Below are 25,559 nucleotides of genomic sequence, written 5' to 3'. Positions count from 1 at the left end.
CTCCGCCTATACCTTTTTAAAATTGTTGTTGATATAAGATGTATTTGTGCAGCACACCTGATCATCACAAAATCCCCGTGCACAGGGGCTGCAGTCAAAGATGCTGTAGGGCTAGCATGGGCTGCACATTTGCACCACAACATTCTGATGTCTATGCTAGGGTGTTCCAGTGGAGAAGGCACGCAGGTTTTGGGGAGTGTCTGCCTGAGTCTTACAAACAGGAGTGTGACTCACACAGGAACACAAACACTTCCAGCGTGGAATCAGCATATCTTTCAATATCTTGCGTTGAATCCAAAGTTGGATGAGCAGACCACTCAAGCAATGGCTCTTTCCTGCCACTTCCTCAACCTTTCACCTTGCAAGAAGCCTCATTGGACAATTGGGGGACCTTCCTGATACACTAGAGGACTGCAGTGAGAGGAGAGAATGGTTAAAAGTCTCACATGAGTGGAAAAAGTCACCCTTCCATAGCAGTCACTTCCACCGCAGCCCATGCTATTCAGGATGGTCCCCCAACCCTTTGGTGAGGCTTTTGGTTGGATATAATAAAGGACAGGAAAGACCCATAGTTGTCTTCTGCTGTCTGTCTTTGGGTCTACCTTAAATATAATGATATGTCAATGAGCCTGTGCTTGGGATATACCTTATAATTATACTGATATGTTTTCTCATTTCCTTTCTGCTTGTATGCTATGAAATGCTAGAGCTGTTGAGCAAAATGGCAGAAAGATTTGATGACATGGTCTCTGTACATAGGGATTTTTACCATAATAAATTGCTGTGTTAACGCAGTAAACTAACTAGGCTAACTTGCTGGAATTTCCTCCTACCAAATACAAGGCCTTTCTAGTAGTTATAATTTTTGAAGGTCAGAATATGGGGCCACAATTCATCCACTGTGTGAAGCTTTATTATGTAGTGTTTTAAATTTTCCCATCTTGGCTTTGTTGAGAGCAGACACAAATCAGAGAAGTTGTAGTCCAAACTTTATTAGGACAAAACAAAGCATAGTTTTGAAACTTCTTTAAAAGAGAACATGCATCTTCCCACCTCCTTCTTGAAATATGGAGAAATCAGGGGCCATAAAGGAAGCAAATGTTAATTAAGCACAGGATTTTGTTTTTCATCCACCCTTCTATCACAAATACATCATTGCGCTTGTTTTCTCTGCTCAATATAAGGTGGTGGGATGCAACATTAATTCAGTAAACATATGTTTTTGAAAGGGCAGCATTACTATTTAGAAACCAGATCCTCCTGAAAGAGGATGACAAAAATTCCCTTATCTGAGTTTTGTGATAAACAAACTGATCCCCCTATTCCTGGGTGTCGTCTGTGCAGTTTACAAGGTTAGTGGTGTTTGCTATCTTGAGCATCCAGTCTAAACTGTAAGGTGTTGGTGTGGGATGGAACTGAGTATTTTTCTAGTTTCTTTAAGAATAAGTGTCAGCCATGCTTGACACTCCATCAGTAGATAATATTCCCACTCTTAAGAGGTCACGTGAGGGCAAAGTTGAAGTGAACTTGCAAGACAGTGAAGGCTTTGCCTGAGTGAATCATGTTTATATGTCTCAGGGGCGTTTGGCGTCCCAAGTGTATGAAACTGGTTCTGGTCACTCATGGAGCATGAAGACACTCCAGGAAACCTAGGAGTAGCTATAAGGAAACATATCATTCTAATTAACTCATGAGAAGGTAATTTCCTGTAGCTCTGATTAGACTTTCATCAGTGCTAGAGGCTGTAGAAATTGCTTGGGCCTGATTCCTGACCGCTGCACCTATACGGTGGGTGCCTCATGATTCCCTTGCCCTCCTCCTCCAGCTGCCAAAACTATGTGGCTTTTCTAGTTCTCACCTGCTTCTGCCAGTGCTTCCTGCTCAGCTAATTGAGTACAGAAATGGTTTAGAGCTCTCTAGAAATGATGTTGAAATTCTGGTGGCCATATACCCTACTTCACTGAGAATAGTCATCTGTATGAAGGTCTGCCAGAGGACAACCTTCTGTTTGAAGGCCTGTCTGGTCCATGCAGTGGAGGTTGGTTCATTAAGGCAAATGGGGCTAGCCTTCTTACTTATATCCAGTCCAGGGGGTGGCCCTTCCTGTCAGCTTCTTTCGCCTTAGGCTCAGTGTTGCCCTTATAGAACTCAGCAGGGAGGAGCATGGGGACAAGACTAGAATTAGTTGACTCTGCCTGTCATTGGCTCTGGCTCCACCTACTGAGGGGCTCCCTGCCTTCACCCTACCATTTCCAATGTTGGCCCACCACCATCACTGGATCCAAGTCCAGTTTAAAGCTAAAAAACCAAAAGAAGGGAAAGCAGGTGCCTTGAAGGTGGCTGTGATAGTTAACATTTGAACAGAAAATCGAGCAGGCACACAGACTTCCCCACAAAGGTGAGATGTAGCTCTGGTCCACACTTCTGTTTCTCCTGCCACTTTCTCCCAGGGAAACCTGCTCTTTACCGCTGAATTAGAGCAAACATCAATTGGGTTTTCTGCAGATTGATGTTTGCTCCAATTCAGTGGTGAAGAGCGGGTTTTCTCGGAGCAAACGGAAAATTGCTCGGACCAGTGTCTAGAGAGCTCTTGGACCTATGCTTCCTACGCATGAGACAAGCAGAAGTGTGGATGAACCCAAAGTGTACTACTACCAATTAAAGGAATCAGTTCTAAATTTGCATCTGTCTATAAATTAACATACACAAATTTTATGCGAATTCACGTCCTCTTGGCTCCTGTTTCTTGGTGAAATATTTCCTCTCCTTTGTGCATACAAGAGGCCATTCTAGTTGGAATGGTCCTCTTAACCCTTGCATTCTCTACTTTTGATCCTGAGTGTATTCTTGCCTGATCATTTTTTAAACAAACAAACAAACACATCACTGCTAAATTTAAAAGTAAGAATGGATTAAAAAGAGTACAAAATTTTTAAAACTACAAAATATGAATGTGCTTCCCCACACAGGGTTGCTTCTCATTAAAGTATTATTTCTCATTATTAGAAATAAAGTATTATTTCTTCACGTTTCTCATTGAAGTATTATTTTCCATGGGAAATATTGTTTCCATTGAGTAAATATTTCTGTTGAAACAACTCTAATAAGTCTATTCAGTTACTGTCATACAGAGCTAGTCTTTATCTAGGAGGCTATTCAAATTCTAAAGTAATTATATACAGACATATCAAAAATTCAAGTAGAATTCATTGCACATTTACTTGGCATAAGTAGGGCAAGCTGGAATAGTATGCGGGGTCCAGTGGAAAGATGAGAAGGAAAGACCACTTTATTTTTCACTTTTCCAGGAAAAGGGAAGCTGCCCCATGGGGTGCTTGCAAAATGTCTGAAAATGATGCTAGAAGGGAAGTGGAGAAGTGGAAGAGCAGAGGCTCATAGTCATCAGGTCAGTGCTGCATATAAGAAACCAGCCTCATCTGGGAAGTAAATGTTTAGCTCAGCAAGTCAGTGTCTCTGCTTTATTTGAGAGGAGAGAAATAGTGGATGTCACAATCAATGGCACCTCCCTATTAAATAGCAGAGTGTTAGGGTCTGCTAGTTTAGGGATTTTTCCAAAATAGCAACTGAAACCACTGCAAATTGAGACCATCATAAATCCAATCAAGAAATCCAGCGATTTATAGTGATATAGGGATTTATGAAAGGGCTTGGGACTTCCACTAAAGATGTCACCTTCTCGGTAGTGACACCTGCCCTGTGGAAAGCCCTCCCATCAGATGTTGAGGAAATAAACAACTATCTGACTTCTAGAAGACATCTGAAGACAGCCCTCTTTAGGGAAGTTTTTAATGTTTGAAGTTTTATTCTGTTTTTAGTGTTCTGTTGGGAGCCGCCCAGAGTGGCTGGGGAAACCCAGCCAGATGGGCAGGGTATAAATAATAAAATGATTATTTTTATTATTATCGCTCCTGCATTCTTTGGAAAAATCAGAATGAATATACTGGTTTAAGTGTAGAGTGATGTCTACTCAAAGTATACATCAGCTTCAGTCCTTTCTCTAGTAACCAAAGCTTATTTTAGTATTTGTTTTGAAATAGATCACTCTCCTTTCTGACTGTATGTTAACAAACTCAAATAATGAAATAAGCTTTGACATAAACTTTTTGCAATATGCCAGGCCATTCACTTAATGAGTTGAACTGGCTGATTGGACGCCAGACTGCCAGGGTTTCAAAATCTACACTGCAAGTTTTTGTCACATCAGAGAGTCTTCCCTTCCTGTTGCCCCCACAGAACACAATTCACACGGACAGGTCATCAGAGCGAGCTTTACTGCTGGTGCGGCTGGTTTTGCTGAGCCTACGTTTGTCGTGGAAGTAGCCATTGGGAACCAGGGTGGGTGTGGAGCTATTGGTGGCCTCCGAAGTCTGAGAATAGTTAACTTGGATAAATGGAGCTTCCCTGTCTACATCGTCTTGGTTTTGAACCCTCTCCGTTGCAAAATTGGCAGTGTTCTGCTGAGAGGCCATTTTGTTGCTGAAAGGACTGATAAATTTCCCACCAGGGTTGGCCAAACACTGGTTAAAATCTGGAGGAGGGGTACAGCTTTGGGTCATCTTTGCTTGGGGGTCTGTTTCCAGTTTGCTGGTGACTGGGCTGGGGCTGCGTTTGTAAGAAGGGGAGAACTTCTGCTTGGCTTTCTTCCATCCCAAGTGATATAGTTCAGCCAGGCTTAAGAACAGGGAGAGTGCTGCTACAGCCAGCATGAAAACGATAAAGATGTTTTTCTCAGTTGGCCGAGAGACGTAGCAGTTGACTGGATGAGGGCAAGGCTTCCGTTGACAGATATAGAGCGTCTCAAGGAAGATTCCATACAGCATGTACTGCCCAATGATGAATGCTACCTCCATGGTGGTACGGATTAAAATGCTGCAGACGTAGGTGTTCAACAAAGTGCCTTGAAGAATGATCCTCCCACTTGGCTCATCCCAGCAGGACAGCTCCGCCTTCTCGGGCGCTTGGTACTCCTGCTGGTGGAAAGAATCTCCCTTGCTCTGCATTGCTGTCGACGCTTCTTTGGCCTCCTTTAGCTTCCTCTTCTCCTCCATGCGCACTGTGTGCATTGCATGTCCCATGTACAGCAGGGAAGGGGTGGAGACAAAGATGATCTGGAGGACCCAGTACCTGATATGGGAGATGGGGAAAGCTTTGTCGTAGCAGACATTCTCGCAACCCGGCTGCCGGGTGTCACACATGAAGTCGGACTGTTCATCTCCCCATGAAGACTCTGCGGCTGTGCCCAGGACAAGCATCCGGAAGATAAAGAGCACGGTCAGCCAGACTTTCCCCACCACTGTGGAATGCTTGTGGACTTCCTCCAGGAATTCTCCTAGGAAGCTCCAGTCACCCATTTTGGCTCAGCAGAGAGACTGGCCTCTGGGGGGGGGGGGGGAGAGAGAGAGAGAGAAAGAGAGAGAGAGAGAGAGTGTCTTACTGGTATAATCTTATTTATGCATAAAAGTATTTCTGTACAGTGGTACCTCGGGTTGTGCCCCATGATATTCTTGTAAAGAAGCTGGTAAAATGTGGTCTTGACTATGCTACCACTCAGTGGATTTGTAACTGGCTGACTGACCGAACCCAAAGGGTGCTCATCAATGGTTCCTCTTCATCCTGGAGAAGAGTGACTAGTGGGGTGCCACAGGGTTCTGTCTTGGGCCCTGTCTTATTCAACATCTTTATCAATGACTTGGATGATGGACTCAAGGGCATCCTGATCAAATTTGCAGATGACACCAAACTGGGAGGGGTGGCTAACACCCCAGAGGACAGGATCACACTTCAAAACGACCTTGATAGATTAGAGAACTGGGCCAAAACAAACAAGATGAATTTTAACAGGGAGAAATGTAAAGTATTGCACTTGGGGAAAAAAAATGAGAGGCACAAATACAAGATGGGTGACACCTGGCTTGAGAGCAGTACATGTGAAAAGGATCTAGGAGTCTTGGTTGACCACAAACTTGACATGAGCCAACAGTGTGACGCGGCAGCTAAAAAAGCCAATGCAATAGGAGTATAGCATCTAGATCAAGGGAAGTAATAGTGCCACTGTATTCTGCTCTGGTCAGACCTCACCTGGAGTACTGTGTCCAGTTCTGGGCACCACAGTTCAAGAAGGACACTGACAAACTGGAACGTGTCCAGAGGAAGGCAACCAAAATGGTCAAAGGCCTGGAAACGATGCCTTATGAGGAATGGCTAAGGGAGCTGGGCATGTTTAGCCTGGAGAAGAGGAGGTTAAGGGGTGATATGATAGCCATGTTCAAATATATAAAAGGATGTCACATAGAGGAGGGAGAAAGGTTGTTTTCTGCTGCTCCAGAGAAGCGGACACGGAGCAATGGATTCAAACTACAAGAAAGAAGATTCCACCTAAACATTAGGAAGAACTTCCTGACAGTAAGAGCTGTTTGACAGTGGAATTTGCTGCCAAGGAGTGTGGTGGAGTCTCCTTCTTTGGAGGTCTTTAAGCAGAGGCTTGACAACCATATGTCAGGAGTGCTCTGATGGTGTTTCCTGCTTGGCAGGGGGTTGGACTCGATGGCCCTTGTGGTCTCTTCCAACTCTATGATTCTATGATTCTATATGCTTCAGGTTACATACGCTTCAGGTTACAGACTCCACTAACCCAGAAATAGTGCTTCAGGTTAAGAACTTTGCTTCAGGATGAGAACAGAAATTATGCTTTGGCAGCGTGGTGGCACAGGAGGCCCCATTAGCTAAAGTGGTACCTCAGGTTAAGAACAGTTTCAGGTTAAGTACGGACCTCCGGAACGAATTAAGTACTTAACCTGAGGTACCACTGTACTTCCATATCATCTCATATCAGGGCGGTGTACAATGTTACAACATATAACACCAATTTTTTAAAAAAATTAAAATGCAGATAATTGCCAATAAATAGCACTTCCTTTGTAGATAGAGTGGCATTTAAAAGGCTCCAAAACTGCCACAAAAGCAACTGTGGAAGCAGATAAAGGCAATTTTTGTGTGTGTAGATAAAGCATTATACCACCTCATTATAGTATACTGAAGTAGGATGACCAAGTCAAAGTACTTCTGGAAAATTGAAAAATGTGTCACTTGGTCTCAGCACCATATTTTGGCCCGCTGTGTTATTTTAGTTGTTTAATCTAGCAAAGAAATTGATTAACAATATAATAATCCTAAGCACGTCTACTTAGAAACAAGTCACATTGAATCCAGGGGGGAATACTCCCCCAAAAAGTAGGCAGTAGATTGCAGCCTAAAGCTTGCAGTTCTGCTTTTTTAATACATCAAAGCACCTCTGTAAGCATATCACAAGTACTCTCAGCCACCTTGCATGGGACCACTTGTTCCTAAGTCTTTGGTCATACACCCATGCCTGTCTACCATGAACTCACTGTGCGATGACCTCATTTAACCTAGTAGCCAAACTCTCCAGTGTTTCCATTCACCACACCTCTACTTAAGTATCTATTTCCCTTCCTCAAAACAGTCCCATTGTAAGTTGGGCAGCAGAACACAACTTTGAGTGAGCGAATGCTGTTCATTTGAGAGCGGGCGCCTACACATCTGGATGTTGCAGTCGACATCCCCATGGCACTGTTTCTTTGAGGTCACCCAGCTATAAAAACCTTTTGTTACCTTCTTTCAGAGGAGGGAAGTTTTCCCATCCTTGTTTTCATGGCCATAACTTCCTTTCGCTTGTGGTATCACATGCACTGAATGAGAGGGAAGACAGAGACACCGTACTCCATTACTCTTTGCTCCAGACAAAGCAGCGTCCTTGACAAGCAAAGAATAGCGAAGCAGTTTAAAGAACTCCCTGTTACGAGGTGGGCAGGCCATTCCACCCATGTGAGCTTCTGCTTCAGAGAACTCTCTTTGTATGAACTTCTGTTATTTGCTGTGGGGAAGCCAAGAATCCTTCACTTAAAACACACACACACACACATACACACACAGAAACCTTGGAGGCCTAGCTAAAAATGGATCTGCAGGGATATAAATAGCAGACCTCAACAGCCAGCACTATGTTTTCCCACCAGAAAGGTGACCAAAGACAGCCCTACAGAAGAGGGTTAGTGATTAAATGTATTTTTTTTAATGCATGGCCATTTCCCTTCCATATGGTACATGGAAATCTGTTGGCTGGTGCAAATTTGAATGAAAATCTGTATGGCCAATATAAATTGGGAAACTTGACTTTTGAGGTTTGATCTCAGTATACGTTGGACCCTTTCCATATAGGAAATGAAATCCCCTAGCAATGGGGAAAAGGGCCTATATGAGTCTGCCTTCAGGACTTTCTCTGTCAAATGCTTCTTGTGATGGGTGTTGAAGTTGTGATGGGTGAAATTAAGATATTACAATATTCACTGCACAAAAGGAATGCTTGAAGCTAAGCCCAACTAGTATGGATATTCTTTAACAAGGATGTCTGTTCAAAAGGAAAACATTGATGCTGTTTGCTTTTGGTGCCTTTTAGATGTTATAGCAGTGGCTTTGGAATAGTTTTTCCATAGCTTCATCCCATGGTGTGGTTGTAACATTTAATGTTACATGTTTAACCGTGCAATCAGGGCCAATTGTGTTGGTTCCTGATTCTGGTTCAGCTATGATCATATATGAAGGATTTGCACAAATGGCCCCACCTATGCAGTGCTGAGCTTTTAAACATTATGACAATCTTTCTCACACTTTGGTCCCCATATGTTGTTGGACTACAACTCCCATCATCCCTAGCTAGCAGTGATGGGACTTGTAGTCCAACCACATATGGAGACCCAAGGCTGAAAAAGGCTGCATTATGGCCACACTGTAGGATGAACCTCATGGAAGAATAACTTCATATCTGGAAGTTAACTACTGAAAGGACTTTTACTGTGTTGGCACCCATGCTAGAAATTTCTCCCAAGGCAACTTTGCCTAGTGCCTTTAAACTTTGAAGTATCAAGAAAAGGTTTTTCCAGTGTGAAAGTGTGAAATGGTTTTTGTAAGTGCCCTGAGAGCTTCTGCCCCAAAGTGGGACATAAATCTCTCAAAGAGACACATACATTTTAATTGAAATAAAAAGTGAATCCCAGGGATGACTTACAGCAGGGCAATCAAAAATCAATGCAGCATTCAACATTATGTTGCTGCATTTTAAAACTGTACCAAATAAACGACATACTTAACAATAATCAATCTAGAACTCACCCTACAAAGGTAAAGGGAGAGGGGAAAAAGACGCTAGTTGTCTTTGAGATGCTCTGAAATTTCAGAGAGTCTTCTGACTCATCATTAAAGTGCTGTAAGAGTCTCTGTTGTTTTGCTACACATTGCCCTCTGAAACCACAGAGTTTATTGTAAAACAATTGAATTGGAAAGTATACTCCAAAAGCTTCCCTCCATGTTTTTGAATGCTGTGAATATACTGAGTTGAAGGACTGCAAGCAAAGGATAATGCTAAGTGGCGTTATCATACCTTGGGTGTGAGTGTGCTGAATGCTGCTGCACAGATGGGCGTTTTACTTTGTATCTTTATCAGCGAGTTCAAAGCTGACTGAACTGGCATGTAACAAAGCATGTAAATCTTATGTCTGGTACTAAATTGGGAGGTGTTGGATACGCCAGCGAGGACAGCCAAATAATACGGATGAACCTAGGAAGATTAAGAAATACTATATTGACATAGTTTGAGTGCGGTGGAAAGAGAAGACTACATCTTCATTTTTCAGGCTGTATTGTGGTGCAGTCAGTAAAAGGGAGATTGCTTTTATTTGTTTATTTAAGTAGACGCAGGGAACAACATGGATAAATGCCTCGTAGCAAAAACTTAGCATGATACTGGTCTAAAGAAGGACATCATACAGCTTTCTCAGCATTATATGGAACATCTGAATTTTGCACAGATGCATCACAAGCTGTATTTCTTGAATTCCATGGTGCTTGGCTCCACTGTTTACTCTACCCCCTTCCAGTCTCTTTTCATGTACATGTGTGTGTATGTGTGTGAGAGAGAATATCTAACTGCGGGTAACACTGCATGCATCACAGTGGGCTTTAGTTCACAAAAGCTTCTGCCATGACTTCTGTGTGAGTTTTAAGGCACCATATGTTTGCTGGCTTGCTGAATCAATGGTGTTTAGTTTATCTTTTTTACTAGAACCTCAAGATTCATCAATTGGAGCTCGTGGTTTGGGTGCAAAACAGTGGCTCAAGAGGCCAAGTAAATTACCTATGAGTGAAATGGCCTGTATATACGTAAGTACAAATCTAGTTCACTACAGATCAGGGATTCTAACTACCTAATTTAGGGTGGGGTAGGTAAGGTATTGTAACTTGTACTGGGAGACAGGAAATCCTTACATTGCAAATTATCCAGCAATCTCCAATAGATCCTGACCTTCCTTTCTCCCATACCTGTTCTAGTAGACAAATGGACAGATGTTTCTTACTGACATGGGACAATATGTCCACATTCTAACCTACATACAAATTAGCTAGAAAGGGGAAACATAACATAATCCAGAGGGGGCTGGGCTTTTAATTTTTATGGGAGCAAATTAATCAAACACATTTTTGAGCAGTTTTGTTTTTCAGTAGATATTCACCCAATATTTAAATATCGGAGCTTTTTATTTTTTAAAGTCTCCTTTGAAAAGGAGGGAAAATCAATTTACTACTTTTCCTCTTTGGTTCTCTGATGAGATCTTTTGGTCTGTTCTTGATCGCCACTGCTCACGTAACTGCTCATCCGTTCTCTTTCTTTCAAGTGCCGTGATGACACAAAGGAGACAAGGACAGCGGAGGAGGGTATGTGAAATCAGCCTACAGGCCAAAGAGAAAGGAGCTGGAAGAGGAATGATTGCCTGTGCTGGTATGTTTCAGATTCCTTCCAACCGAGTACTGACATTCCCAAGGGCAAAGTACAGGGATAAAATAAAATGTATGTGATAAAAATAATGCATAACTTGCTTGCAACAGTGAGAATACTTTGCATAGTTCCCAAGAGACTGTGGATTCAGAATCTCACCATTCTGAACTCTGAACCCTTAGGAATTGTCTCACCATAGGAAAATCCAGAGAGAAGACACTGGGGCAGCTGAGACTGTTCAGTTTGGTGTCTGATTGGTTTTATATATAGTGCATCACCCAGAATTTGCTAATATAGGAACTGCTGCAAAGAGGAGCCATGTAATATTATTGGTGCTAGAGCCATAACCAGGGAAAGAAACAGCTATCTGATTTTTCAAAGACATCTGAAAGCAGCCCTGTATAGGGAAGTTTAAAACGTTTGATGTCTTACTGTGTTTTAGTTTGTTGGAAGCTGCCTCGAGTGACTGGGGCAACCCTGCCAGATGGGCTGCAGCATCACCACCACCACACCATATCTGAACAGGCAAACATACTCCTCTGCTGCTGCAGCCTCTGGTGCAATGTAAAATGTTGAGTACCAAGCATGAAATAGCCTGATCAAGCATGTGCAGTTGAGAGCCAGTGTGGTGTAGTGTTTAGAGTGCTGGACTAGGACCCGGGAGACCAGGGTTCGAATCCCTACTCAGCCATGAAACTCACTGGGTGACCTTGGGCCAGCCGCTCAATCTCAGCCTAACCTACCTCACAGGGTTGTTGTGAGGAGAAAATGAGGAGGAGAAGTATGCAGGCCACCTTGAGCTCCATGGAGGGAAGGTGGAGTATAAATGTAATAATAAACAAACATGCAGACAAACACCTCCCACGTGCTGGTTAGGGTTTTGTACAAAGGCTGAGGGGAAAGAGTTCAAATACTCAATGCCATACAGCAGTCGTGAGCCTACCACTAACTATACCTAATGTACCTCACAGAACAAGTCTAGTACTTGTGGTCTGTTAACTGGAATGAAATTGGACACATTCCAAATGCAAGCACAAGTTTGTGATGATAGTATTTGGGGATCAGTCCTGATGGAATGGTACTTTTTATTTTCCCTGACTGAACAGCTGAGGGTAAAGAGGGCCTCGATTTTTCCAGAGACCTTACATACATGGACTGACATGCAAATATCTACACATAGATACATTAAATAGGAGTGGGATAATATATCACACACACTCACAAATCAGACATCTAGTTTTACATGGGACGTGCACTACATAATCATCATATGGGAATTTATTGGCAGAGATATTGAGGAATTCCAAACAAAAAAGAAATTAAAAAGTGGAAAATCAAAAGAGCTGTTTCAGCTGAATTCAGATCATGGGCAAGTTGGCTGGTTTTGCACAGCTTGCCTCTAGTAATAACCACTTCAAAAGGATAACAATGCAATTGTACTTGGTGGTCTAACAATGCCCCCCTCCCATCAGAGCATTTGGTTTCTCTGGTCTATTCATCTTCCCATAACACTCTGACTATGATGAGGCCAGCTCCAGCATTCTTATAACATAAATAAAGAAGAAATTTCTGTTAGCAAGACCACTCATCTGTCTCTAACCATAGGTAGCCCTTGATCTCTAATTCTATGCACATGTTCTTCTAAGTCCCATTAAATAAAGTAGGACATAGTCTCAAGTCAAAATGCCTCAGAACAGTCTGTTGGTTTCTAGAGGTTAAGGCAATTAGAAGAAAGCTCTTGTCCTGTCTTCTACTTCCAAATCATGTGACTTCCCCCCCTCCCTAATATTAGTGTATGTGCAGACTTCATCACCACCACTAAAATATTATTTTTATGTAATGTTTTTTATTAGTTTTCAATTACAGTCCAATAATAGCCTCATTATTAAAAAAAACCCAATTTATAATGCAGTTGTTAATACCAATCGTTCAAATACCGAATTATATAATTTAGCCAAAGAGCCCCCCCCCCCACAAGCTGGATTTGATGGTTTGATGATTTTCTTTATTTCTGTGTTCCAAAATCTTATTAATTTCAATCACATTTGTAATCATTTTATTCACTTCATAAATAATAAAGGATGGGGACGAGTCAGCTCTAAGTCTCCATCATAAATCTTTTGCAAAATAGAGCTTCCCTTCCTTTTTCCTTTTTCAACACACACAATTCCGTTTGATGCTATAATCCATATTTATAATCCAATTTATTCCATACTTGCTTGTATAAATATAATTTGAACTAACATTCAGAGGATGGTTGCCGAATCATAAATTTAGAGAAGAAAACTTTAAATAAAGAAACCGTAGGCTCCCCTCCCGCTGTCTTTTGCACCAAATGAAGTCTTATCTCAAGTTCACACCTTAAAGTCCTTGCAGTTGGTTTGTTCCACAGTTTGTGATCTCATCTCTTCTAGCATGTGCCTGTACTTTAGTTCAATTAAGCTCTAATTAACAGGATAACCTCTGCTTCTTAATGGTGGTGTTGGAGGGTTTTTGCCAGGCAAAGGGCTTTTACACTCTGCGCCTCCCTGCCTCCCACATTCCATGCCGGAGCGAGAGCCAGGTACCAAGACGAACTGCAAGTGAAGCCCATTCCCCACTTTCCTTGGGGGGAATTTGCAAGGATAATTACTCTTAATCATCCTCGTTTTTCCTTTGCCAACAATCTCCCGCTGTCTTGGAGGCTGCCTCCGTTAAGTCAGAACAGACCTGGAAGTCACCCCTAAAATATTCTTATTTAGATCAGGCTGTTTAGCAGCACACTTACCTGGGAGTAAGCTCCAAGAAATGCAATGGAACTGCTTCTGAGTAGAGTATGTATAAGATAGTGCTGTCAATTTTACCATGCATGTAATGAAGAGCAAATATTCTACAAAATGCGCGCATACAAAAAAAGAAACAATGTAAAGCTTCCAACTATATCTAGCAAAAGAATCCAACCATATGACAGCAAATTTCATCTCTAGTGGTTATAGGTTTCTGCAGTTATCAGATAGCCTTCTCAGCAACAAGAATTCGTTTAAATTAAATAGCATCAAACTCTCTCTAGGCATTAAAGCTTTCTTTGGTTATCAGATATCAGTGTCATATGAAAAAGCTGAACTAACAGGAAAGCATAAACGGCTTACTGTTTAGGAGATAATAAAAACTAACAAGGACAACATTCATAAGGATGTGAACTTTCTCACATTAGATGGACACTATTAAACAAGGAAAAATACTCCAAAAGTATATAAATAACGCAGCACATGTCGGCCTTTTTCTGTAAACAGAGAGAAGGTGGCTGCTTCACTTCAGATTTCTGATGGTTCTTACTATTGCTTGTTTTAAATTTAAAGAAAACCAGTTCCAAATTCTTACTCCCTGAGCTTCCCGCAGTTTGTCACATTGACCATTTTACTCACCTGAATGGCCTCTTGTCTTTGTTCTGTTACTTTGTATGGAGTCTTACCATGGAGTCTTTGGACTTTTTAACCATCTTCCCACTGCTTTCTCTTTCCTCCTTTACTTCACCTGTGGTTTCTCACACCCTCTTTGTATCTCCTTCCTCTATGTATACCCACTTCCCTCCTCACCCTTTGTCTTTCTCACCCCTCCCCTAGTCACTGTTCTAGAAAAAGGAGTCATTTTATAGGTTTCCTCCACCCCTTGTCCGCTTTCCTCTGAGATCTTCCTCCTTGTCTCTGCAGGCCTGCGATGCTGACTGTTGCTCTTCTCACTTGTCAGGAGACACAAGCGCTGCACACCAAGCGCTCTTCAAATAACAGGTCACTATCAAGCTTTCCTTGAAAGTCAGGAACAGTGATGTCCCTTCTGCAACCAGAGCTCTCTGAAGGCAGTTTTACCCGCTGAAGACAGGAAAGGGTTAGGGTTGAGGGGCGGAGGCAGGCTGTCCCTTGTTGATTCTGGAAAGCGCAACCAATCAAAGCATAATTCCTAATGTTCTGAGATTCCCTTATTCTGACAAGAATACTTTCCAGCAAGCCTGGTTGGCCGGGGGGGGGGGACAGAGGAAATACGCATGTACATAAATCAACATTTGTGCATGGGTCAAAAGTTAAAAATAGAAGGAGCGGGTTCTGGACCGTGTTTGCAACACGAACAGCCTATTGAGAAGAACGTAGAGAGTGACCCAGCATCAATATCTACGCTTCAGAGGAGAGCAAGAGCTTTGCTACAGATGATAGTGCCAACTGAGGGATGTTACCTGTAGTAAACAGGTTTTACTTGGGCTTGGTGTGTGCTAGGAAGAGTGAACCACACTTCAGTGTGTGGCATGCCCTCCGTTTTGGATGAAATATTGTCCTTTGTTGACTTTGAGACTCCCACCCTGTCCTCTTTTTCACTTCTGTCCGTCAAACTTTCAAATGGTGAGATATTCCCCACAGTGTGGGAAATGTGAGGGGTATGTCTGAAGTTATTCTCATATGTGTGGCTTCTAATAAAACATACATTGTTCTGCTATTATGAGTGTTATGTTCTCTGCCTAAAATGAGAAGGCAGTCAGAGGAGATCGTCACAGCAGCCATGAAGTCCTGAGCCACCCCAGAGCCAGTCGCCTCAGTGTGGATGTTGAAGTCCCCTAGAACCAGCAGTCTGCGAGTCCTCAACACTGCCTCTGAGACCACAGTGAGGTGGGCAGTAAACCAGAATTCCTAATCTGTCCCGATTTCACAACACCAAAAACACACACACTAGATCCCTCCCCCACCTGACTGGATAGAGGGCTTGGAGAGACAGAGAGACCTGGAGAGACCACAGCAACTTCCCCTCTCTGACCCTCAAGTCTGGCCTGATGCCGTACCATATACCCAGGTGGGCACAGCTGCGTGGGACCAACTCCACCCTCTTCATCCACCCAGGTCTTGGTGATACAAGCCAGACTGGCCTCCACAATCATGGATAAAGGAGGTATTTATATGGCAGCTTCCAACAGTGAGATATGCATAAAGTGGCTCACAACATAATAAATTGGTGTATTATTTAATGCAAACACTGAAAGGGGGAGATTGGGGGAAGAAAGCAATATTGTTGCTGTGTGAAACGGCCAGTTGTAGCTACATTAGCCATGCATCTCAACTGGCACCCCTCAACTGTGAACCTGTACGCCGCCTTCTCTTGGAATTGCAACACTGAATTTTTTAAATGATCTTCACTTCAACTATGTCTGACATTATGAAATTGCACTCAGGTTCTTACACATCTCTACACAAATCAATCAATGTGATACTATGTGCTTAAAAGGTGTGTGTGTGTGTGTGTGTGTGTGTGTGTGTGTGTGTGTGTGTGTGTAAAGGGTGTCTGTGTCATAGAATGGTAAAAAAAGTATCTTTAGCCAATATGCAGAAAAAGACTGGAATATCTTTTTCTTGCTGTGGTTTGTTTGTGTGATTTGGAATGGGGAATATGGTGTGGTACTTTATCCTTTCCCTACCTGCCAGTTTCCTGCTCCAGATCTCTCCCCAAGCATCTTTTACTCCCCAAACTCCAAGTCTGTGTTTATGCTTGGAGACCCCATTGCAGAGGCTAATGGGGAAAAGTTTGGAGTGGGGAAAACTTTTTGATCAGCTTCAATTTGGCCAGAAAAAGCTAACTTTCTTGTGAAGCTCTCCCCTACTCCATATCTATTGTTAATAAACATTTATATGGCAGTTTGTCCCTTTGCAGCAAGGAAAGAAATGCATTGTCTCAAGGAGGATGTCTTTTACAAATGCAAATAATACTTAAATATGCATTTGATTTTTAGGCTCAGAGAAGAACCTGTGGAGTCATGACACATGCTTATTCAAAAGCCCATGTATAATGCAAGAGTATGAGCTCTTTTTGACTTGCAGATAAAAGACAGAGCAGCAAAGCAAAGCATGAACATCCATTGCATTATTCTACACATTTAGTTAGATAGACTGGCCCAGACCATTCAGTCATTGCTAGAGGGAGAGAGAAAGCCCCAAACTGTCATGGATTTCATGATGATGTGATGACAGCAAGGAGGAGACACATTAGGTGCAGATTGCCTAAACCGTGGTGATGTCATGTAATATGTACAAACATTCCAACTGTCTTGGGGAAAGTTCACAGTAATAGCTTGCAACTTCAGTTTGGCTGGAGAAAGCTCTCGTCGATTCTAGGGCTGGACAGGAGGGCCTAGGCAGGGAGAATGCAGTCTAGAAAGCTGAATGTGGAGAGTTTTCAGGAGGCAGATGGGCTAAGGAGTAGATGGTAAGCCTAGGGTCCAGATGGGGCTGAGCTGAAGAAGGGAAGGAACTGAACTGAAAAAACAAGAACCTCAGGAGAGAGTAGGTGGAAGAAGATGAAGCCTGCAAAAAAGTCAGGGAACTGGGGAAGCAACTGTAGAAAAACATTCCAAGGCCTAAATATAGAAAGAGCTATGGGGAGGGCAGGGGGAGATGGAGGGAAGGGAGAGATGAATCTGCTGGCCAGGCTCTATAATGTAAAGAACACATATATATCTTGGAGAATGGCAGTGGTAGAGCATCTTACATGCAGAAAGCATCAGGTTCAATCAGGTTTAGCGTAGATTGACCAAGAAACTTTATACTGTTTCTTACCATTTGTTCAAAAGGGAGGTCTCTGGAACCTCTGAAGACAGGATTATTATTCATAGAGAGCTGTCATAGAGAGGAACTTCCCTTACGTGCTGCCCTGAGCAGATTGCAGGAATAGTAGCAGACCTTTGTGACAGACTGATAATACTGTACAACAATAAATACATTGCACTTTCTACCTTTCTGAAGAGTAAGCTATGAATGGAAGAAAGTGGCTGGCGCAGTGAACTAAGGGAAGGGAAAGTGTGAAGAAAGGGTATTCATTCCCCATCTCCTTTGGGGAAGAGCCAGAGCTCAGTGGTGGGTCACATGTTTTGCATGTGTAAGGTTCAAGGTTGCGTCCCTGGCATCTCCAGGAAAGACTGAAACCATGGAAAGCCATTGCTAATTGGTCTATAGACAGTATTGAGCTAGAAGGGAAGCGGGTGGTGCTGTGGTCTAAACCACTGAGCCTCTTGGGCTTGCTGATCGGAAGGTCGGCGGTTCAAACCCCTGCGACAGGATGAGCTTCCGTTGCTCTGTCCCAGCTTCTGTCAACCTAGCAGTTCGAAAGCATACCAGTGCAAGTACATCAGGGGTCAGCAAACTTTTTCAGCAGGGGGCCAGTCCACTGTTCCTCAGACCTTGTGGGGGGCCGGACTATCTATCTATCTATCTATCTATCTATCTATCTATCTATCTATCTATCATCTATCGATCTATCTATCTATCTATCTATCTTGGGGGGGGGGGGGAATGAACAAATTCCCACAAATAACCCAGAGATGCATTTTAAATAAAAGGACACAGCATTTTATGCAAGAGCACCAGGCAAACCCAACAAATAACCCAGAGATGCATTTTAAATAAAAGGACACATTCTACTCAGGTTAGCCATCCCCCCCCACGACTCTCCCCTCCCTTCTCCACAGCACCAAATAAGCCCCGGTGGCTGCTTACCTGTGTCTTGCGAGCGGCAGGGGCAGGTGGCAGGGGGATGATGAGCAGCGCACAAAAGCGCTCTGGAGAGGGGCTGGCAGCAACAAAGCCCAAATTGAGCCTGCTTACAATGGCAGCCGCTCGAGCGCTAACGCTGCTGTTGCTAGCACCAACAAAGCCTAGTCCCCTTCCTCTTGGCTCTAGGTAGGGCGGGGAGAAGCCAGGAGGAGGGAGGAAGGAGGCGCTGCTGAACATGCGTGTTGGCACAGCCTGAACAATCAGCTCCACGCCAATCCACACGGTGATCCACGCGGCCTTAGTCTGGAAGGTACATGGCGTTTCTGTGCACTGTAGATTCCCTTATGGTGTTCCGTTGCACCAGAAGTGGTTTAGTCATGCTGGCCACATGACCTAGAAAGCTGTCTGTGGACAAATGCTGGCTCCCTCATCCTGAAAGTGAGATAAGTGCCACAATCCCATAGTCGCCTTTGACTGGACTTAACCATCTTGGGGGTCCTTTCCCTTTCCCTTTTACCTAACTGAGCTAGATGGGCCAAATGATCAGTCATAGTGTAAGGCAACTTCTTATATTCTACTGTTAAAGGAAGACCTCTCCTGGCCCTCTTCATGCTATTTGTGTGAACAGTGCAGACACATAGAAATAAAGCTGTGTCTGCCAGGTTGTCCTATCTAGCTTGCTTCTGAGTTGGCAGCTTAAGCTACTCCCTTTGTCTCATCCAAGTTGGTGGCCATCACTGCCTCCTTATGGCAGTGAGTTCCACAGTTAACTATGCACTGTATGAAGAAGTACTTGATTATATTTGTCTGGATCTTCTAACATTCAGCTTCATTGGATAATGATGAGCTCTAGCCTTGAGACGGAGGGGGGAAATTCTCTATCCGCTTTCTCCAAGCTGAGCTTTTCCCACGTCTCTTATTTGCCTTGTCTCTAAGCTGAAAAGCCCCCAATGCCATAGCCTTTCCCCATAGGAGAGTTACTTCATTCCCTTGACCATTCGGGTTTCCATTTTCTGTTCCTTTTCCCACTCTGCAATATCTATTTTCCAATACATGGAATTTGCATTTTTCGCAGTTCGTGCACACGGAGTCGACATTGCCAATGAGCTTTCCTCTATGACTTCAAGGTCTCGTTCCTAGTCAATCACCACCAGCTCAGAACCCATGAGCACCTACCTAAAATTAAGATTTATTTCCAGCTAGATTTATTTCCCTATGAACAAAAATGGAAAGATGAAGAAGTTCCCACCACAGAAGAATGGAATAAGCAAAGTGATGGGCTATGCTGAATCGGAAAAGTTAACAGCTAAAATAAGAGAACTGCTTTATGGAAGAATGGAAACCTTTTCCAGACTATTTAAAGAAATATTAAAATAGGGTGAATTTGTGAGCAGGATTTGAACTATGAGCAACAGAAAGAACGAGAGATTATTGTACAGTGGTACCTCGGGTTACAGGCTCATCAGGTTACATATGCTTCAGGTTACAGACTCCACTAACCCAGAAGTAGTACCTTGGGTTAAGAACTTTGCTTCAGGATGAGAACAGAAATTGCGTGGCAGCGGCGTGCCAGCAGCGGGAGGCCCCATTTGCTCCAGGTTAAGAACAGTTTCAGGTTAAGAATGGACCTCCAGAATGAATTAAGTATGTAACCAGAGGTACCACTGTATTATGGTTATGATATAAAGAGGGAGGATAAGGTGCAGCAGAAGGGTAGAAGTTTAAAAAAATGGGATGGGAAGTTGATAAAACAAAAGAAAAAATATTACTGTATTGGCCTGAATATAAGTTGCACCCACAAATAAGCTGCACCTTTAAAATTCGGCGGCTTGGGGGAGGCTTGTGAGTGGGCAGGCAGCATGCCGTTGCCCCGTGCTCCTGGGTTGCTCTCGGGGCGGGGGGGGGGAGGTGGGGAGCCACGCTGCTTTGCTGGTGGAATAAGGTCCCAAATATAAGCCACACTTAAACTTTTCACAATTGGAATTTGGGGGGAAAGTGCGGGTTATATATGGGCCATTACGGTACGTGATGAAATTTTATGTGAAAGTTGTGTAAATCAGAGAGAGAGAGAGAGAGATTTATATTTTTTGCCCTGACATGCATCACTTTGTGGTCATTTTACTCCTCATTAACTTGGTTTGGAGAGGCCCGTTAACATGTGGGTATAAGACAGCTGTTTGTCTCTACTGAAAATGAACTTTATTCATTGCTGAGGACTGCAGTAGCTATGAGGCTATCCACATTTGGAAAACACAAACTATCTCTGGCCTTCTATACCCCTCAGACTGGGTAGTTCAGGATCAGCCTGAATTTCTCCAAGGGATTTCCTACTGGACAGCTCAGCTGACCTGAACAGCTGAGAACTGAGAAGTGGGGAGTCTTGCTAAAATGAACAAATTAAGGTGAGAATATTGCACATGAAGGGCTTGCCCTTCCATGTGCTTGCATGCATAATTCTTTCCTGTTTCTTCACCCATTCAGCCGAAGTTAGAAGCCAGGAAGAATTACAGATTTTTATTTTTTTCAAAGAAAACAAACCCACTCGAAAATGTATTTTAGCACGAAATGATTAGTTTAAGGACAAGCTCTGTAAGACAGATGTAAACACAAAGACTACAAGGCTGAAAGCATTAAAATTAAATTATTCAACTGTACAGAGATTTTTTAAAATGTGAATTTTGATTGTCTTTCCTTCATAGCTCTCCACTGTGACTTAAAAAATGTCAAAATCTGGGAAATACTCAAAATTTAAATTTTACCTCAAATGGTGATATCTGAAATTCAGAAATGAAATCTGAGATCATCATTCAATTTTCCGGAGTTTGGTCGATTTCATTAACGAATATGATGTAAATAAAGTTTCTATATTCTGTTCCATGTGACCTATGCTATCAACTATTGATTGCTACAGCCTGTCCAGTGTCATATTTAACACTGATTTCATGTCGGCTGCTGTATTTCAGATGCTGTCAAGTGATGACAGCTTCTGCACATCAGCCAACAAAACTTGAAAAAATGCTAACTACTTCATGTCAACTGTCACAGATTGTCCACTTATGTGCATTGAACCTTATGCAGCATTTTAATTTAATTTTATGCTTATACTCCAGCAACTGTTTGAGGCATTTGATTCTAAATAGAGAATGCATTCCTTTGCATAGATCACTTCTGGAGATTAAATCCTATAACTTTAGATTCATCGTCATTATCTTCATATTATTCTCCACTTATATACCTTAACAGCCTTCCTCTCCCACAGACACAATAAATCAAGGCAGTCAGTCAGAGGTACAACTCAGAGGTACAACTGGTAAAAGGGAAAATAAGACCATCCTATTTGCATAATGGCTAAGAAACAAAAATTCTAGTTTGCAAAGTGGCAAACCAAAGGAAATTATCTTTCCTTAAAGTAAGGACTTCCCCGATGTGAACTTTGTATTAGCTACTGCAAAAAAAAATTCAGTACTTGTAGCTATTTTGCACATTCTTTATGCTTTTTTCCCTTGTTATCCGCCAACATTCATTCAGTTAAAGCTGCAATTCTGTGCACAGTTGAATGTAAACTTCACTAAATGCATTGTGACTTACTACCAAGTCAGAGAGGAATTCCTTTCTCCCCGCCATCCCAGACCAGAAAGTGTGATTTGGGATGATGTGTGATATGGGCAGCACATCATCTTGAATCAATAAAAACTGCTCAAACCTCATTAAACAAAAGAATTTCAGTGTAAGACCCCAAAAAGAACATACAAAATATACTCCCCCCCCCCCATTCATTTTATCAGATTTTCGATAGACAGAGGTAGGGGCACAAAAATAGACGGATGAAGAGGTTTCTACTAATAATTTAGCTTTGGGGTTGATCTTTGGACTTGCAGGAACATACCTTCTCTGCTTGTATATCCAGGAGGGATCCTTGTCTGATGGAGGACTCTTCAGATTGGATAAACAAATCTCAGAAGAGTGTCAGAGCAGCACGTCTTCTTATCAGGCAGCTGCCAGGAGGTTCCCAAAAAACCTGAAGGAAGCAGGCTGTAGGGTCTCCTAGCTTCTGAGTGCCGTGTGACATGCCCCAGCAGCTGTCGGGCTCCTATAGAGTCATCGTGGTGGATTGGGTTATAAATGTGGTCCCAAGAAGGCTTTATTGTAAGCAGTGACTTGGCTCTAGCCGAGCACTTCCTCTGCCTCCCAGCCTCTCTATTTTTAATGAAGGAATCTGGGGCTATCGCAAAGGAAGTCAAATTGTTTTAGGAAAACAATAGCAAAGTAACTAAACGTTTATTGGTTTCCTCCCTTGGGGTCTGTGATGGAGTTGTCAATTGGACTGAAAAGATAGACGTACTGTTTGTTTAAAAGACTTAATTCACTGGACTAAATCAATCTAGCTTATGTCATTTTTTTAAAAAAAAGAGCGAGATCGTAGACTGATATGGAAGTGAAGCAGCAGCTTAAAAGTGCAAGTAAGATTTGATCGTTAAGCTATGCTTTTTAGAGTTTATGGTTATGAAAGGATTGGCTTGTATCCAACAAAGTTGTTCCATTAGCACAAGGACTTCTGCCTGTGGAACTAGACTTCTTCTCCCTCTCCTGCTCCAGGGGGTTGGGGGAACCACCCCCCAAAAGGTTGGGGGTATGTTGGAGAGCAAAGGGAGAGGAGGAGAAGAAGAAGAAGGAGTCCTGTCGTGCAGGCAGAAGTCCTTGTGCCAATGGGATGACTTCATTGGAGCCAACCTGTTGCCTCTAGACCTAACTGTCCAACTCTCCCTAATACTTACTGTCCCTGCAATGTTTCCCCACTTGAGTCATTCCATGTTAAGTCTAGGCTTGGAACCCAAATACCTGATGCCACCAGCTTTGCCAGCCTTCCCACATCTTAAGACAAACTTGGACAACCTGATGACCTCCAGATGTTTTGGACTATGATTCTTATCACCCCTAGCCAGTCCAACTGTGCTGGCTAGCTGGGGCTGGCAGGAGTTGCAGTCAAGAACATCTGGAGGGCACCAGTTTGGCCAAGGCCATTTTAAGATCTTTAGAAGAGGTTCTAAGGAGTACCTTCAGAGCGGGGGGGGGGGGGGGCAAACTTTAGGCATCTTGGATTTAGGGTGATTTTTACTCAAACCTCAAGATGTACCAACCATAGCCAGATACACTTTCCTAGAATTAAGGAACAGGGTGTGTTGAGAATGTGCTGAGCCCAGGAATTTGTTTTCTCTATCAGAAGGGAGCCCACAGTCCTGCCACCTTTTGCTAAACAATTGGGAGTCGGAATGCTTGCTGATCTACTGCACATCACTTGGAGATCTACTAGCTGAACCCAATCTACCTTCTGCCCATCCAATTGTTTGCTATATGATTGTTCTGGGATACCCTAGACAAGAGCAGATTTTATTGCTAGATATGTCTTGCGCAACTTGCAATGGTGTGTTGCATAAAGGTACCCAGAGAAAATATTCACGGGTTTAGATGTGGAACACATGAATAAGATGTATATGTTTTTATTGTCCCTAAACCCTGTTTATGGAAATGCCTCATTTGTAGATGATCCCCCATTACATTTTTTTAAATAAAAAAATTACTGAACAGAAACTTCCACAAGTGAACTTCTGAAATGTCCATTTGTGATTGGGAATAGTTTTGCATTGGCAAGTTGACAGATTTGTGTAAAAGGGAACCTCCTGTTCGTAAACAAGTGTTCTGTCTATTGTGACAGCGAGTAGACTGCTCCAAAGTGCTGTTCCCTCAAGAAATTGTTACCAGTCAGAGTATATCACGGGAGTCCTGGAAATGGCTGTTTCCACAAAGCTGCCAGCTGAGAAGCCATCGGCACTTTGGAATGCTAAACCTTACCGGGCTCGCTTCTGGAACATCTGGTGCAGGAGTCTTTTTTGAGACTACCTGCCAGCCTGCCCATTTGCTACATAAATGAACATCGCCTCCAGAGCCAGGAGTGCCAGGAGCAACAAGAGCTTCCACTAGATTAATATTATTCAGTTTAGATGATGAGGGACAATTGGAAGTGAATGGAATTGTCTGTACGCATAAGAAAAATACAGGCCTTTGCTGCCACAAAGCAGTTCCTGGCATCATTGGCATTCACTTTGCATCTCTGTCATCATCATCAGCAAACTCTCTTGATTTTGGGCCCACTAGATGTCTCTAAGTGTCGTATTGACTAGAATGGAGGCACCAACCCCTTCCCACCCGTGTGATCTGGTATCTGCCCACTCCTGGAAGTGAATGGATTTTGGAAATGTTAGTTTCACATTCTTGATGTCTCTCTCTTTTCTTGTGTTGCTCACACATAGGGCATTCAACCTGCCCTTGACACCACATTGTCCAGCTAGCTTTGCCATCCAATAACTACATGTTGAGCATGGTTGTCAGCAAGGATTCCCTCCACATGCACATGCTTTGACCCTGCCAGTCCCAATGGGCACAAGCCCCACTACTGACGAGAAAGATCGCCACACTCCAAGTGCCCTCAAATGAGTAATGTGTCCCTGGGGCTTCCAATCAAGCACAGCAAAGGTGCAAAGTTGTGATACGAAAGTTCACAAAGAAGAAGAAGAAGAAGAAGAAGAAGAAGAAGAAGAAGAGGAGGAGGAGGAGGAGGAGTTTGGATTTGATATCCCGCTTTTTCACTACCTGAAGGAGTCTCAAAGCGGCTAACATTCTCCTTTCCCTTCCTCCTCCACAACAAACACTCTGTGAGGTGAGTGGGGCTGAGAGACTTCAAAGAAGTGTGACTAGCCCAAGGTCACCCAGCAGCTGCATGTGGAGGAGTGGAGACACGAACCCGGTTCCCCAGATTACAAGTCTACCGCTCTTAACCACTACATCACACTGGCTGCTATACAAACTCACACTTTCCCTCAAGATGGGATGGGCGCTTTGTTTCAGTGTTTTTGAATGGCTTGGTTGGTTGACCTGCTTATTTTGCTAGCCATCCTTGAAGCCCCAGGTGACTCGACGTCTCCATTTCTTACTTCTTGCCCCCAGACCCTTTTTTGTGCCTTTGACTGAACATTGGAATGCTGAATGTTGGAAGATTCAGGACTTCTTCATGCAACACATAATTAAAACTCCGGAGCACACTCCCACAGGAAACAGTGATGGCCACCAACTTGGAAGGCTTTAGAAGAGGATGATGGCTGTGCCCTGCCTCTACAGTTGGAGGCTGCTGG

The 25,559-nt window shown here is 43.1% G+C and overlaps 1 protein-coding gene across 8 annotated transcripts; it reads right to left on the bottom strand.

Annotated features, from left to right (window-relative positions):
* Window positions 1–976: 976 nt before the first annotated feature.
* On the bottom strand, window positions 977–22,681 carry GJA5 (gap junction protein alpha 5). Of its 8 annotated transcripts, none has more exons than XR_014563624.1 (3): window positions 22,259–22,681; window positions 2,574–5,397; window positions 977–2,443 (listed from the first exon to the last, which is right to left on the bottom strand). XR_014563624.1 is itself a non-coding variant. In XM_083737139.1 (2 exons), exon 2 carries the CDS (start codon window positions 5,370–5,372, stop codon window positions 4,263–4,265), a length of 1,110 nt encoding a protein of 369 aa, XP_083593265.1. In that variant the 5' UTR covers window positions 5,373–5,397; window positions 22,259–22,401; the 3' UTR covers window positions 977–4,262. The 8 variants fall into 8 exon arrangements, 4 of the variants coding, with proteins under 4 accessions (XP_083593265.1, XP_083593266.1, XP_083593264.1 ...); XR_014563625.1 differs by lacking the exon at window positions 22,259–22,681 and adding an exon at window positions 18,376–18,554; XR_014563626.1 differs by lacking the exon at window positions 22,259–22,681 and adding an exon at window positions 14,275–14,796.
* Window positions 22,682–25,559: the final 2,878 nt, after the last annotated feature.

This window comes from Podarcis gaigeae (genome assembly GCF_964106915.1).
Source record: "Podarcis gaigeae genome assembly, chromosome: 4".
Lineage (NCBI taxonomy): Eukaryota > Metazoa > Chordata > Lepidosauria > Squamata > Lacertidae > Podarcis > Podarcis gaigeae.
Note: the sequence above shows the minus strand (reverse complement) of the source record. Positions and strands in the feature narration are given on the sequence as shown.

Coding starts and splice junctions, on each gene's coding strand:
- GJA5 (XM_083737139.1), bottom strand. CDS start 5,372: ATGGGTGACTGGAGCTTCCTAGGAGAATTCCTGGAGGAAGTCCACAAG.